At 39.8% G+C, this 17,442-nt stretch overlaps 1 protein-coding gene across 1 annotated transcript in view; it reads right to left on the bottom strand.

The window, feature by feature from the left end:
- The window catches only part of ppp2r5a (protein phosphatase 2, regulatory subunit B', alpha isoform), a 42,406-nt gene that overhangs the window by 7,418 nt on the left and 17,546 nt on the right, over positions 1-17,442 (bottom strand). Inside the window, exons 2-5 of the mRNA XM_080048029.1 lie at positions 14,819-15,015; positions 4,888-4,989; positions 4,671-4,763; positions 1,134-1,264 (exon numbers count right to left, since the gene is read on the bottom strand). Coding sequence (XP_079904155.1) covers positions 1,134-1,264; positions 4,671-4,763; positions 4,888-4,989; positions 14,819-15,015 — 523 coding nt within the window. The remainder of the gene's footprint in view (positions 1-1,133; positions 1,265-4,670; positions 4,764-4,887; positions 4,990-14,818; positions 15,016-17,442) is intronic.

The following is a 17,442-nucleotide window of genomic DNA, read 5'->3' as shown; positions in this document are numbered from 1 at the left end:
CAGTTGGCGTTTCAAATACATCTACAGACTTGGGAGGATTGACCAATCAGGGACGTTCTCTCACTCCGATAGTTCCTGAACCTTGGGAAACCGCCCCCCGGAGTAAGGACAACTGTTGCAAAAGAACTACATTTATTCTCATTTAGTTTTCCATAAACTTCCACAGGGCTCTCTGTGCCATGCGATTATTATATTAATTAAAACTCTTAAAATTCTTGATAAAAAAAACGACACCACATCAATATCGACACTGCGGAACCCTTGCTAAATAAAATCTGCCAAATTTTGAAGATCTAATTGTGCACTCTGATGTTAACTTAATCCATAAAAGCATGCATAATGCTGCACCTCCTCCCCTAAGGAACTTTGTGACACTTGGCTCAGAATGAACAGCACAAGCAACCGGGGAGTTACTTGTGCTGTAGGGGAGAGTGCATTATTCTAAAATGCAAAACCTTGTTATGAAAGTTCTTCACTTTTGTGGCCACAATAGTCTCTTATCAGAGACCTAATCAGAGATCCAATAACGATTTTCAAACTTCCTCCAGTCTGACAACATATTGGTTACTCACACAGTACTGTAAACCTGTACACACTTCTAACATTTTGGTGGGGAAGTGGTACATTTTCATAAAAAAATGCCATGTAGTGCTTCTGGTAATATTTTTGATGTTTAATCCTATGTTTGTATATCATGTACTTTTTCTATTTTTTGTACTTATATTTTATGATTCTACTTACCTGCGCAGGGACTATATAAAATAAATAAATACAAAAAAATAGCCCTTTGCTAAAACCTGGTACACTACATCTCTCCTTGCCTTAAAGGTACACTATGTAGTTTCAGATGTAATGTTTATTAAACATTACATCTTTTTGTACATTATCCCTTTTCAAATAAAGATACATTTCAATTCCTTCAAATACTTTATCCTCAGATTTGGAGGTACTTCACTGTGAGCTTGTGTGTCGGTTAATCAAGGACTACAAAGGCACTGGTCCAAAAGAAGTAAGTTTTGGTTTCCTATTTCAATAAAAAGGAAGAAAAAGACCCCCTCAACGTGAGCACACGAGTGGACATCCAAAAGTATTTTCCTGTAGTACTGGTTGCTTTTTTTTGACATTTCACTCACCGCAAGAAAATGTTGTTGATCTGCTTCCTGATGAAGGCTCGCAAACCCAGGAACTTTCCATAAATCCGATGCAGGATGGTCTTGAGGAAGTCCCTCTCCCTCGGGTCCTCGCTGTCGAACAGCTCCAACAGCTGGATGGACGGAGGAAAAGGACAAACGCAAACTTCCTCAGTCTTAAATCCTGATTTATTCAAAGGGGGTTTTCATTCAACCTATTATATATTATAAGCTGTTTTCATGGCAATCCATTTTAATGACGTAACGTTCTGCAAAGAGAACGTATGATGTCATCAATCAATCAATCAATCCCCTGCTGAACTGAAGACAGACTGACGCATTTTCATTTAGTAAATGACTCACTCCGTTTGTGGGCCCCTGTTGCTATGTCACATACTGCACCATTTTCCTGAGCCTTAATAAGCCTTTGCTATTAAACTCTGCTGGTTACCCAAATACTCATACTGATGAACTTCTAGGTGGTGTGAAGGCTTATTGCTGTAAAATTAGTAGTATTCCTATCACCCACTTCTGGGCTAACTAGCTAACTATGCCCTTCCTACATAACATAAATAATTGTAAATCGCCCTGTGTAAGTAATATGTTTAAATAAGTATCACCAGCAACATCATCTTATATAACACATATACAGTATGTGTGCCCGTATTGTAAATAGATTCGAAACCTCTGGCATTATCAGCTATTTCCAGAAACATATGGTGAGTCATTAGTACAATACAGTTGAGGGCAGCCGAGCCGACGCTGCCACCCAGTTTGAAGAGAATGCTTTCAGGCTCATAGTACTCATCTTCCACACGCGTACCATCAGCACCTCAGTGATAGGTGTCTATTTTTAAACTTGCATTTATCCAGGAAATGATGAACACATGTTCTTCCTCTGCACTGTCTGCACTAATACAAAGTTATTCAGCTGCACTCATCAAACCCAGGGGGGGTATACGGAGCAACAGGTCGTCCTTCTTTTTTTGCAACAGGACCACTTCACATTGATGTTTTCATGGATTGTGGCTTATTTCTTTTCCTGTGCATTCCCCCCAGCTGTAAAACCCCTACTGAACTGCGTATATTCAACTTCTATACATAGCAGGGCACACTATATATCATTAGAATCTAGAGATGAATATTAGCTCAGACACAATGAACAACCAGGAAGAACAATTAGCTTTAAGACAGAGAGCACAGTTATCGCACAAACCCTATGCAATTAAGTGACTCTATGGTCATTTTATATAGTGATAAAAAGATTATCCTCTGTAAAAACATATATTTATTCTATTTAAAAAAAGGTATATATTGTATATTCTTCCTGTAGTAATTCATAGAATAACAGCAGTTAGCCTGTTGATTAGATATTATTAAAAGAGTAAGTGTAATCATATGACAACAACTAAAATATATACATACTGAATGTATAAGACATGTCTTTAACACAAAAAAATTTGTTTTGCAGCCGAGTGGCTTAGTTAAAACTAGACTGGGCCAGCAAATGAGTATTCTGCAAATTCATGACTGTTTCTAGGTATCCACATTTCAGTTAATGCTCAAACGGAGGAAAACCAATAACACAAGAGACTAATGGAACTCTGAATCAGGTATGGATAGAAACGCATCCCACTTTTTAGAAACAATTTATATTGAACCATGAACTGAGAAAAAACAGATCACTAACACACAACATTTTACCAGTGATCCCTGACATAAAAAGCCTAGAATACACCCTGCCTACGTGTCTGATCACATGTTCTGCTCCTCAAAAGGTTGTTTTCCCATGCTGGAGGCTGTTTTCTACTGCAGCTGTTTTTCAAACTAGCTGATGAAGTCTCACCAGGGCAGTGCTGATTCTACCACTATTTTCAAAGACCAAAACATGTCATTAACTAACGAGTAGGGCAAAAAACTGGTGGAGATCTGAAGTCTAAATAAGGAACATATATTGATATATTTTCAACACTATAGTATGTTGTAGTAACACTGGACACTTCACTGCATCCTGGAGATAACTCTCTTGGGTGGCGTGTCCCATTCACATGCTAAAAGTTAGCATCAAATCATTTTCTTCACACTGAGCTGCTACGCTGCATGTTTGTATTACTCCACACCCATTTCTCAAGTGGATGAATGTACAAATATCGAGCACCAATAATGAGCCAGGTTACTCCAGGGTTTGTCTTAGGTAGGTATGTGTTTTAGGCGCGAAGGCAGAAGGCGTGGCACGCCCAGATACACCAACAAGGATTCAACCTTTGTGGTTTTATCTCATCCTTGTGATCCTCTGTCAAAATGCCCTTAAGGAAACCACTTAACCTCTGCCTCCCTTTGGCACGCTCCGCTGACCGTGTTCTGACCTGTATGTTGAATATGTATGTGAACACCTCATAGGGATATTTAAAGACTTACTCCTATGCGATGTGTATTATTATGATAACTGGAGTTGAAGGTGGAGTCAGCGATTCACAAGGATCACTTTGTCAAAAGTATTTGCCGGTTAACGTCGTAAGGAGATATCCACAGATTTTGACAACAAGCTTTCTCCAGAATTGCTGACTCCAACTTTAAACAAACCACAGGCCTTTTTTCCCCCTGCCTTTACTGCCACCCAGACCTCCACCTTGTTCCTCTTTAATCCAACCCCAGTCCATTTCTCTCGACCTGAAGATAAACAACAGGCCGGCTATTTAAAGCTCCCCCACGACACACTCGCATCATGGAAAGTCCGTCCAGGCACCTCGGATGTGGCCCAGCCAACATTCCAGGCCGTGTGGTGTGGTATGGTCCCCCCCCGGCCCCCGTTAGCTGCTGCTTCGCGCCGCGGCTTCAGAAGAGAAGTGGAGCATTCCTACAGGAGGTGGTACTGGGTGCTGAGCCAGGACAGATGCTACACTTTGACTCATCTAATCAACTCATCATGCTGTGGGAGTCTCTGAAATCCCTAAACACGTCACAATGTGATGGTAATTACGCTTATGATATTCACCATATTAAAATTAAAAATGCTGAGTACTTGAGGAAACATCTGTAACAGCTGCAGCGATGCATTGATTAATAGATGGGAGTTATTTGACAAGCAAAATGCAATATGATGGCGCTTTTAAAATGTGAATATTTTATGTTTTTGAAATTGCATCAGAATACATCACGCTGGACTATGAAATTAATAAATGCAACCGTAGGGATGTAACAACACTCCCAACTGATAGCTTGGAGTCTCCTATTAGATACAACTATAACGATGATTATCTAATAAAAAAATTATAAAAATCATATCTAATATTAATCACAAATATGTGCAGCACGTCCCCCTATTCTTATTAATGGAAAAAGAAAAGAAAACTTTGGAGAATTCATTTTCTTCTTTAATTAGAACATGTCTACATAACATGAAATCTACATTAATGCCTGTAACTAAGTACTTCATGTCTTAGCTGAAAAAATGTGGTTAACTTTGGACCAGTTGATACATTTACAAAACCATTATCATGAAACTGAAAACTAAATGCTGATTAAAAAAAAAACTCCTACCTGCAGAACAAATTTCTGATCAATGTAGCGCTTTGCGATGCTTGGCTGGAAGTCTGGATTCTCCAGAAAGCGCAGGAGGAATTCATAGACCAGCTGGAAGACAAATGTAATCTTTTTGAATAAATGAAAATATATACACCTTTTATCCCCTCCCACACTGACATGTTGTAATCTAAAGGGTGTTAAGGAAATGCAGGCTGGGGTATGGCCTGCTTACTTGAACGTGAGGCCAGGAAGCCTCCAGAGTGGGTTCGTCCTCCTCTGGGTCAAAGTCAGGGTTGTCACTTGGTGGAAGAGTCCTGAATATATTGGTGCAGATCTGGAGAGGAAGGAGGAGAAAGAGACTTATTAAAAATATATATAAAAAAGGAAACCAGACAAATAAGGGTTACAATCCCAGGAGAGCATGGGAGAAGACACAGCAGGAATATAGATAAAGTTATTTATAGATCACGATGGGTAAACGCTGCGAACTGCTGATGAAATACAATGAGACGTTTCTGTCACATATTATTATGACTATTGTATGCCAATGAAGCACATAAGTGACCAAATGTTGTTGGGCTTCACCAAATGGCATTTGGTTTCCAGTGCTCCACACCGCCATCTTATAAAAACAAGTTCTTTTTATATAGCATTACAGAAAACCTGCTACTGTAATTGGTTCAGCCTTCTTTAAACCGCATACAGGACGTAGTGTAGTGTGAAAGTATAGGACAGTGTTGCCTACAGTGTGACAAGCCTTGCAACAAATTTGGTTACAGTTAATTTGACTATACACAAGACTCTGTAATCCACTTTTTCTATGACCAGATTTCTTTGTGGAAAGCAGCTGTTGCCCAAAGATTAAATAAACGCGGGTGGCAATGCAAAATTTTATCAAAGGCAGTTGCACATAGTGATGTTGCATTTTGAAACTGTGGGCACAAAATAAAACATTCTGAATTCACCAGAACAAGTGGAATCTAATACAAACACACGAGTGAACATGACTGACAGCTTGCTAACTGGAGTGAAAGCAACTATTTCTACTGTTTGATTAAATTGAGGATGTTAAATAACCCCGGTTATTATTTGATAGAGACCAGTGTTTCCCCTAGAATTTTTTTAGGCCCGGTGGTAAGAGCTGATGAAGAGTATGCGCGCCGCGTGCGTACCAAATTTCTAGAAGGAATTGACCAGAACGAACCCCATTTGAGATGAGCTTCTTTTGACAGCCCGTTAAGAATGAGGGCATAGGGTTATGCTTTCACATTCAGTACGTTTGTAAATTTGGTGTTTCCCACAGGATTTTTAGATCCTGCTGGGTGAGAATGGACCTTCTAGGAGGTCTGGGGGCATGCCCCTGCAGAAGAAACCTTATCCTTTTAAAGTTAAATGCATCAATCTGGTGCACTTTGAGAGGCGAAATCTGATTAATGTTGTGCTCTGTAAACAGCTGTCATATGTCCTGCCTATAACCATTTCCTGTAATAATTTGGAGACACAAGCCATGTAAACTATTGAAGAAAAACACGTGGATTTCAATAAAAAACAATAAACACTAAGATCTAATATAGACAGGTCCTGTCTAGGACTAATTTCTGGAATAATCTGAATCACCTAACCTTGAAGCTAGCCTACTGAAACATATATATATATATATATATATATATATATATATATATATATATATATATATATATATATATATATATATATATATATATATTTTTTTTTTTTTAGGCAAATAGCCTTGTTGAAAATAAATTAATTAACATAGGCTACACATCATGATTAGCCTATCAACAAGTGTGCTACATAAGGCAAATTCCCTATTCCGACCATTATATTTCATCTAGCCTTTTTCTCAATTTAAAACATAAAAATAAAGTAGCATTGAAAATACAAAAAAATAAAGCTTGTAGGCCTACAATAGCCTTCTGTTTTCAAGATAACCTAACAGTTTAAATAATAAATTAATATGTCCCTTGAAAATAAATTAATGCTTTCCTGAGAATGTCAAAGGCAGTAGGTGTGGCACTTCTGTAAACTTACTGAAACGAGTGCATGCCGTTTTTTTCTGCGCTGTCTCTGCTGTTGATACAGATTGGTTGTGTTGCCACGGCGACGTAGCGATTTTAACTTTCTAAGTTTTGCTCAGCACTTTTTCCTGTTCAACGTCCCTGTTACTGAGTCCTTAATATCTCCATAGAGCAGGCGCTGGTTTTATTTTCCCCACTAGTTCAACGTTTGCTTGCTAGTCATGCTTCTGCTCATTGGCTTCCGTGTTTAACAAGTGTGCACCGAATGCACACGCGCATCGCGCCGCGCGCAGACACACACACGCAGACACACACAGACCAGCTGATGGGATGAACAAACGAGAGGTTGTAAAGACAGGCGCACACGAGGGGTAGACTGACAGTGCCGCGCATACGCTCAAAAATTAGTATTACGGAATCAATGAAAGATCAGTGAAATGAAAGTCAGGCTGTTGTTGGCCTGGCGGCCCCGCCAGGCCAATGGTAGGGGAAACACTGGAGACAGAACACGTTATGAACATCAGTTAAATTGTTTTTTTAAAAGACCATAAAACGGTTACGGATTCTGCATCTGCCACAACCCCCGATTCAAATTCTGTACCATGGACAATCATTGTAGACAGGTCACATCCACCTCTTTACCAACTTGTTATTTTTAGCAAGGGTTCATTTGAGTGACACACATTGCAGTTGGGAGCTGGAAAAGCTGGCATTATGTGACTAGGTGCACACTCTCGTGCTGAAGACATCAAATTACGTATTGGCATCCGGAAAATCCCATTGACACAAATGGGAGAGGAACCATGGCAAAGGAATTTTAAACCCGACAGTGGCCTCGAAACTCGGACGTGCTGAGAATCTTTGCTATACTTTGATATATTGTGCAAGCCTAATTAGAAGTTTCTTAAACTGAATTGTTCAAACATTTAAAATGTCTGCATATATTCTTTCTACCTTTTACAGGACCTTTGGCTGGAGCTCTCGGACAACACCACCAAAGTCACTAATATTCCTGGAAGCATCCAGAGGTGCTTTGACAGATAACACATAACCCTGCTGGAAAACCTGGTGAGCAACAATAACAATGCTCATGATCCTTGTCATTCGAATGATCCGTTTGATTGTCACATGACGTGTTAGTCCGACCTTGTTATAAGCTGAAAGGAATGGTATCCAGCCAGCATGGTCTCGTGCTGCTGTGGCCCATTCCCTTCAAGGTTGAACGGGCTGTGCATTAAGAGATGCCCTTCAGCGCACCGATGTTGTACTGAGCAGTTATTTGCCAGCTTGTGTCCTTCCTGTTGTTTTAAAGTCAAACAGTGTAGTGCAGCTGTTTCCGAGCTGCTCGTAGATGGCAAACAAACCGAATTATGTACCACTTGTACATTGAAGCCTACATCCGACCCGGTTTAACGTGTGACGTTAGCGCCGCTAGCATTAGCGGCTAACTTTAGCGTCTATGCTTTCCTACTTTGCATTCATCAGGGAACTAATTTGCACATTTTGTTTATTAGATGAAGTAACGTTAGGTCCTTTACCACTCAGAGAAACGTGCCGTGCCCTTAAGCAGTCTTTGGCACCATCTTAGGAGGCGCATATGTGTTTAAACTTTAAAGGTATCGTAGCATTGGCTCCTTGTTGGGTCATAGCCTCGGGCTTTAACCAGCGCCGCATTTTATTATTAATTTATTTTAAAAAGTTGCCTTGCCTTAATAGATTGTTGTTTGCCTAGAAGATCTTGGAATAAAGATATAATTGAGTAAAAACCTCTTGTATGGGGGCGCCTTTAGCTCAGTCGGTAAGGCGTCCCCCTCCCGGGCCGGGCCCAGCAGCAGACCCGGGTTCGAATCCCGTCCGCGGTCGTTCTCTGCATGTCACTCCCCTCTCTGCCCTATTTCACCTCTGTCTCTCTATCAATAAAGCATAAAAATGCCCAAAAAATATCTTAAAAAAAACAAAAAACTCTTGTATACAGTCTATGGTAACAACGCTGTATTTTGGATGTTCTGTTGGCATGTAAAAAAAGATTACGATGAATCGATAATTGCTCGTTAATTTTCCCGATGATCGATCAATTGAATTTCTTAAAATGCCCATCCTTACCGGAAACAATGATTTAAACTCGCTTAAAAAGGTGGAGTCAGCAATTCTGGAGAATGCTTGATGTCAAAATCACTTTGACAAAATAAGTGAACATCTCCTCACGCCCGCTACCTGTCTATACTTTGTGTGCACTGAAAAAGAAGCTAGTGTTAATAAACAGCCTCGGCAGTGTAAACAGGTATGTAAATTAAGGGGCCAACTATAGCTAGCAAAATGCCCATTTACAGAGCCTACGGTTTGTATTAACACATAATATCTTGACAGAACGGACAAGTAGTGGATCGTAAGGAGATATTCACTGGATTTTGACAACAAATTATTTTGACAACAAGCATTATTTAGAATCGCTGACTCCACCTTTAACATGTAGCATTTAATCCATTCTTTACCCAAACCTATTGACTGCCTGCATGCTTTCTACGCAGAGTGATGACACTTTATGTTGTTGAGCCGGTCTCTCATAGTTTAAGTTTGAATTATTATCTCCTGATATATTATGGCAACACATAATGCAACCTGTCGCACCACAAGTCTTGAGCAGCCTGCCTTATTGGCCTTACGTCATTCTCTGTAGATTTTGCAGATGTATGCAGATGCTGATAATGAGGTAGCTGAATAAATCAGCGTGCCACCTCGGTGCGTTCTCTGTGGCGTATTACTTTGCCCTCCCTGGTGCGAGGCACATCATTAACTGAGCTGGAATCAGATGGCTCCAGAGTGGGTTGCCAGGCGGGACATTGAGCCTCAGTGTGAAGCCCGTTTTTTTTCCAGTGGAGTGTTTTTGTGGCAAAATGCTCAGCAAGTCAAGATGAATGGTGGGGCTGTTACAGAACTGGGGAGTGCAAACAGGAGCGCAATAAGATCCTAGCATAGCCTGGTATTGCAAGAAAGGTGTAAGTAAATAAAATAGTTTCGATCACAGAACGGGCCAAGCAAGCCCGTCTCTAGTGAGTGGGGGAATGAATTAGTCGCTTCTCTGGCCCACAGTAGATGTTGTCAAATTGTGAGGTTCACATCCAGGGGGAGAGACATGTGGCAAAGATACCGCATAAGAAGAAAGCGACAGGGGCCTGTTTTAAAAACAATTGAACATCAGTCATTGTAGTCTATGACACTGATTAGAGCAATTAAGGCACTTGAAAATCTTTAGTGTCCGATTGCTGTATTTCGAGTCAAATTGCACTGCTTCTCGAGATACACATATCTTTCAAGATTCAGTGTTACTGACACTTCCCGAGGATATCGTTAACTCCAGTCTCCATCAAGAATAATAATGAAAAATCCGCTCGTTAAATCCTAGAAAAAAAAGATGCTCCTCATATCTCAAACTTTCTTGTGGGGGGGGGTGTTGTTCTGTCTCTATAACAATAAGAGTTACATAATGCACCACGCAAGCATCCGGCGCGCTTAATTAATTCTCCCAGTGACTTCACAATATCACAAAAATAACTTCAGTTGGACAAAACAAGAAAAAGTATCGCGGGAGGAAAAATGTGAGAATGGCAGTTATTTAAAGAAAAAGGAACAATGATTTGTGTGAGAGTGTGTGTATAAGTTATGTATGGCCAGATAGCGGATCGCGAGTAGATACATTTATTTTGACAAAAAGGTATTTTGAAAACCAATATTCTCCAGAATCGCTGACTCCACCTTTAAAGCAGATACAAGAGGATTTATAGGGGAGACCGGGGTAAGTAGGCACACTTTTTACTCTAGTGAGAATTGCTCATCACCTAAACATCTTTCAATAGTCATTCCTACATTAAATTGAAGCTTAAGGTGTTGGCTTGAAATGTGAACCCCTCACTTTTTCTACCTTATTGTAATAAAGAAGAAATTTACCATCAAAGACACTGACACATTGTAACAACCAACCCCATCAAGGGGTCGGTTGTCACACACTATGGGGTTGTTTGTCACGATGTTATCTTAATGGGAAAAATCTTAAAAAGAAGGCAAAAAAGAAGAACTAAATTTGAAAGTTAAATTTCATTGTCAAGTTGAAAAATAGGCCTACATAACTTTATGCATATTAACACAAAATTAGCAAGGAATAAACAAAAAGGAAATCCATATTAAGACCAACCTACTGTATGTAACAACACAAAGAACAAAACAAATAGCCTACTCAACCACGATACACACATTCACTATCTGAGTTACAGTGATGGCAAATGTAGGGTCTGCTCACTAACTAAGCAGAGATTGTGTGCCCACTGGGTCATTTTGATTTTGTTGCCCCTTTTCTCTTTTGCATGCTAGCTGCCTTTCCTGCTCTATTCTCTCCTTCTCTGGGGTGTCAGTGAGGATACAGCTTGACATTTTCTTTTGTTATTGGGTTCCTTTCCTGGCTGCACCCTTTGGATAACATGTGACAACCAACCCCCCAAAAAATGTGACGACCAACTCCAACTGGAATTTCTTGCTAGCATCAAGGCAAACAACCATCTGACAACTAATTAGCTTGCTAAAAACAATCTAAACTATAGCTTACCCTTCACACTTGTTTAGGGTAACAAGTGTTTTGTTATAAACCCATTGTGTAAAAGCCTAGAAGAAAAATACAGAGGAGCTAAATATTTTCAATTTGATATGAAAAACACTAACAGTCCTCTCACCTCGAATTCAGCAGTCTAACTCCAAGAAAGACTATGTAGGTGACCTCTGATCCCAGTTGTGGATATTTATATTTACATACCAAAATTTAACAGACAGCACCTTCCGGTTCCGAGATATAACAATTGTGACAACCTAACCGTGTGACATATTACCCCGTTCTCCCCTAGTTCACTGATGTTCTTTTTGTTTTACTAAGCCTGTTGGCTCTTTTGCACATAAAAGGGAAGAATTCAATCAAAACTGCCTGAGAGGTGATTTTTTCTATCGTACACTGGTAGCACTAATTATAGAGTTGGCAAAACCTCCTTTTACATAGATGAAAACCCTTACTGTTTGTACCCCCTAACAACCCCCCGGGATCAAAGCCATCCTCACAGCAGCAGAATAATGGGCACCACTTTGAACACTCACCTCTTCATCATCATGTGATGCAAAGCATGGAGTATCCAGGAGGGCTATTATCCGCCCCGGCTTTCTGAAAGCGCAGCTGCTATTTGTCTAACCTCATTCAGGAACCCATCTGGAGTACGGACACTAGGGTTGCGCTCAAGAGAAAAGCCAGTCAAGACCGAATCGTGTCCCCTCCGTTTTGCCCTGATAAAATTACATAACTTAGAAAGAACCCTTGCAATACATGTGGATGAGCAAGAGCCTTCAAGTCACTGATGTGCTATGGTGGACACAGGTTACTAAAAACTAAGTAGCTCATTCTTCAGTGAACAACTTGTTGCTCACACACTGCAGAGGTTTCTAGCTTCTGATCAGCATGCTTTAAAGTAGGTGTGAGAATAACTGTAATAGGAGTTGCTGTTATTGACAGTCTGTGTTGGCACATTGAAAAGCCAAAAAATTGTGCCATGTTGCAGAAATAGCACAAAATCCCATAGCCATGTTGTATTTACCACAAGTACCAATCTTTATATTGATGAAACAATCTACTGGAGACTGGGAAATGATGACAGTAAGTAAGAAAAAAAAATAGTAAAATAAAAAGTTTAAAAGCAGCTTGAAAAAATAACCTCTATCTAGAGTGTATTTATTTGAGCTATTTTTGGTTGCTATATCTCCTTTTAGAGCCAACAGCTTTTCCACCTACTGACAACAGTAAGGTAGAGTTCACGTATTTATTTATAGTGTGGTTTAATTAGCAGCCAGGACTGACAACATCCATACTACTCCGGGCAGACTTTCCATTTGAGATCAAAATGAAGTTCTGGGTTGCTTCCAGGATTGGAACAGTGCCATGTTACACAAAACAGGGTACAGAATTTAGTCAAAACATACTGTATCTTAGACAAAGATGTTTTACCATTTTAAACATTGACATCAAATGGAAGCTGGTTGAACGTTAGCTGTCAACTTCCTATTCACCCTTTTATTCCAGCTTCTCCTTGCATTTCTGCTGCCAAAGTTTGCCAAACTGCGGTAGAAATACCCAAAGCTAGCTTTCACTGACAAAACTTAATTGAAAACTTTTTTTTGCAGTTTATGGCATTTCTGATAAAAAAACAGCACTAAGATCTTAAGTTTATTACTGTAATTAGACACCACACAACGTGTATATTTGAGACAAATGAAATCAGAAAATATAATTTAGCACATGACAGTTGGACAATACAACAGACTGCTGTATGTGACAGATGGCCATTATTGTTAGCACTAAATTGGTTGACTGGATTCATATGACTGCACTTCTAATTGCATTAAAGTCATGTCATGGAAACAAGCTTTGCAATATGTAGGCAGCAACATATAAAAGGCTTCATCAAATATAAAAAAAAATATGATTATCTATTCCTGTCACCATTGTACAAATGAAATACCACACCATCTGCCTTGGATGCAGACTTGCTGTGCTGTGTGTTCATGTCGAGCCACTCAAAATTTGTATTTCCTGGAGAAGTAAAATGAGACGCTGTTTTACAGTTAGAACCGTGTACTACTCTGATTAGCACAGTGGTTTTAGAGCGATGAGACCAGTCACGTGACCGACAGATTAATTACCACACCCTCTGGTTTATGTTCAATTTAACCTTTAGAACTTAACGGTGCTATATCGGCAATAACCACATAGCAGGGGTGATTGGTGGTGCCCACTCAGTCCATGCCCCAAAGACCTACCACTTGTGCAATTAGAATAGGGCACTGAGTGTCCAAAACTATGCAGTAAATAGTTAAAATGTCCTTTTCTTGTAAGAATTTGGTGCAGAAACATACTTTCAACAGCTATCAAAAGGACTTCAACCTATGCCATTTCATGTAGCTTCCATTTACATATCACCCACTTGAAGTAATTATGTTAACCTGTAAAACACCTTACAAGACAATACTGAAAGACAAATTGAATCTTAAATCAATACTTGCAAGGTATGACATGGATTACTGTCCGAGTCCATTAATAATCTGAAGAATCCTTGACTCAGCTGTAGATGGGCTCATTCCTATCCATCATGCTAATCTGCAGCTTGGAGTGAATCAATGCAGCACTGACTAGTTGTGTTCCTAATGCTGCAAATGACTCAATATGGATGGCTGTAGGAGGAAACTATACGTGTTTGCCAAATATACTTTTACATGTGAATGGATTTCTGCAACAGCCAAAGTGTTAACAAATGTTGATAACTCGACCCTGAGCTCACCTTAATTGACCTAGCACTTTTCAGGTAATATCTTATCTTCAGGTGAGGTAATGTAGTAATAAAATAAGAAGACTACTGCGTATCAAAATATATTGGATCCAATGGTTAAATTATGACCATTCAATGAGGAACTTTTTCATGTTTTTCAACACTCAAGCAACATTGCCAGCATTTGAAAAGTTTTTTCTTTTGTATATTTAAAAAAAAAAACATAAAGCTCTCTTTGTTGGCGTTACCAACATTTGAGAAGAGCTGATTCTTTGAAGTTTGGAGAAGCACTGTAGACAGGTGCGAAAAAGCTAGAAGATAGAAGTGCTGAAAGTTGAAGAAAATCTAAATACAACTTTATGAACTCTGCTCTGCATGTCCTGCATTCAGTATGGAATGCGGCGTGGGTGAGAGGAAAGAGGAGTGGCAGAAATAAATTGACAAAGCATCAAATAACACCAACAATGGAGCAGGTATGGTACGAGGCTTGGTATGAAGGTGAAAACACGTTCCTCGCGTGCTGCTGACATGACACACCCTGTCTAGACAAATGATCATCCTACATATTGTAATCCAGCTCACAGCACAGGATGTGACGGAGAGAGGACTTGATTATAAGCATTGCTGCTTGATTATAAAAACTGGAAATAGCATATAACGTTACACTTTGAATAAGTTAGTTGCTTCTGCTATTGCGGGCAGAGTTTTTTTTCTGAATATAAAAAAAGATATGTATAGAAAATAGACTTTAAGCCCTGTGTTATTGTATCCTTACCATATCAGTGATCTCGGGGTACGCTGATTCCACCAGCACCCCTCTGTTGGTGGAGACATAGTCCACGAGCTCATTAAGCGTGGCCCTCTTGATCTCCTTGCTCTTCAGGTCCGTCACAGAGTCCAAGAAGTCAAAGAGCATGCAGCACTGCTGCAGTTTCTGGGTGAACAGCTCCTGCTGCTCTGTGGAGGGGGCGTCTGGAATCACACAAAAGAAAAGGAAATGCATTGATTCACGGCTTGTTTACACTAGAAATCAAAATCTCATGCTCAATGGAAACATAACAGCTCGGACGAGGACACGGTTCCCCTATGTGCGGTGACTTGTTATGTTAGAACAGGAAATGTAAGGATGCACATTTGAACTATTTCTCTGTATTATTTTAAAGCAAGGCACGTTTATTTATAAAGCATAATTCAGACACAATGCAATTCAAAGTGCCTTTGCAGGGGCATATAAATACATCTAGATTAGACATGAGAAAATATTGAAATCGTATTGAAGAGATGATTAAAACAGAGCATCCTTGAAATCCCCCACAGGGATACCAAAAACAGTCCTGAATTATCCAATCAGTAAATGGTTGCACACCGTCACGTGTATACTGTAAGTAAACTGCTGGACCAACACAATGACGCTGTACCCCCCCCCCCCCCCACACACACACACACACACACACACACAAACAGAGGCAGCCCAGTCATTCTCGGCTTTGATTGTAAAGCCTTTTATGGATTAGACGGTGAGTGCGTTCAGGGTTATTAGAGCCGTCAAACTTGACCCCGGCTAAGCTATAAACAGCATCTGGCGGCCGTCCAGAAATGCAGTGACACACTGTGTACACTGATGTTCTGTTCCAACCACACAGCAGCAGACACAAGACTCTTTCTGTAATGGCAGCAGAGGGTTAACTCAACCAATGCTGTAAGTCTGATTTACTACACAACCAGCACCAGATACCCCTAAAGAGCCTGGGGTTACGCCAATATAACTGCCCTCCATGACACTTGTTGTCACTGCGTTGCCAATACGTCTTTACTTGGGAAGCTTTAGATTGTACATTTTTCAGTGTAATTAATTTGGACAATTTAGTTCATTGTAGCTTTTAATAAGCAACTCAGTACTGTTCCCATCTATACCAGAACTTGAGTAACCCACTGTGAAACATCTGTTGGTAGCAGCTTCTCAAGTATGTGGACCTAGAAAAACACAAGGACTTTAATGTGTCACTTTTAGATCTAGCAGTAGCCAATTTCCACTATTTTCAGACATTTTATAAAAGTTAAATTAATTATTAATAGATTAATCCATCATAAAAAACAATGTGTTCATCGCAGCCCTAAAACACACAAACACACTGCAGTGTCACAGCAAAATGAGGAGCCTGGTTGGGAATTCTTATTGGAGCAAAATGATGCAACCGAGAAGGCATTACCTATAAAACGTTGTGGCAAGGGAGCAAAGCCCGGCCATGCACAGCTGAAGGATTCACATTGAGTTTCACACTTAGTGGAAATGTTCCAGTGGTGTTGACAGCTGACGAATGAATTACGCAACTGAACTCTACAGGTCAGAGTCAGACCAGTGGCTGCTGCTCAATATCTGAGTCTAGCTACAGCAAGCTGCCATGTTAACGCAATACTTTGCTTTAATGCCAGTTTTCCAAAGTATCGTATCTCAAAGGCTTCTACATTCAAAGGGTAGACTGAATACCAAACTGGAACACGAGAGGAAAAAAGGACTGTGGTGGCCCTGCGGCCTGATTGTGCTGTTATTAACATGACACATGGATATTAAGCTCACATTTCTTTCTCGTAAGTGCACAAGATTTGTTGGGAGTTATGTGATGGACCATTTCTTGCCCTTATGTAGCCTCTGGTTGCCTGGCAACCCTTATGTGATGTCAGACTACTACTCGATTAAAAAAATAAAAAATGTAAGCCTTTGTGCTAAGCTAAGCTATGTGGCTGTGGTATCGATCTCATTTAACTCTTTGCAAGAAGCTGGACTTTCACATATGCAGACTTTGTTTCTGTCAGCTTTTAGAGTAACCTGAGAGTATTTTAAGTCACTCCCATGAGAGGAGAAATGGCTGGGCTTGTTGGATAGAGTCTGACAAGTAGATGTTTTTCCCCCAATGTGAGGCTATTTTTGTCTTTCAGATACAAGCATTAGTGCACAAATTCCTCAGGGTGCGCAGGAAGGAAGGAAAATGTTTCAAAAAGGACTATGGAGCTATGTTTGAAAACAAAGAGAAAAACATCGTTTGATGGATCAAATTCCAAATTAATCAAGCTGCCAAAAAATCGACATGGATTATGTTTAAGAGCAGTACATGCTCATGTTAATCTGGGGGATAAGAAAAAAATTGGTCATTCACTCACACATGAAATATTTAATCTAATGTTTGAAGTAGTGTAGTATAAATATAGCATAGTATGATGTACTGTATTTTGGGGTTTGTCATGTACCATGCCATACTAACAAATCCTGTATTTCACAGCTAAACAATGCACAATGCTATTGTTTGTCATTTCCAAACCCCTATAATTGCATGGCTAGACAATTTGCAGAAATGCCCTAACACTTGTTCATGTGTTGAAATTAAACTATTTTATGTTTAG

This window comes from Ammodytes marinus (assembly GCF_949987685.1).
Source record: "Ammodytes marinus genome assembly, chromosome: 19".
Classification (NCBI taxonomy): Eukaryota; Metazoa; Chordata; class Actinopteri; order Uranoscopiformes; family Ammodytidae; genus Ammodytes; species Ammodytes marinus.
Note: the sequence above shows the minus strand (reverse complement) of the source record. Positions and strands in the feature narration are given on the sequence as shown.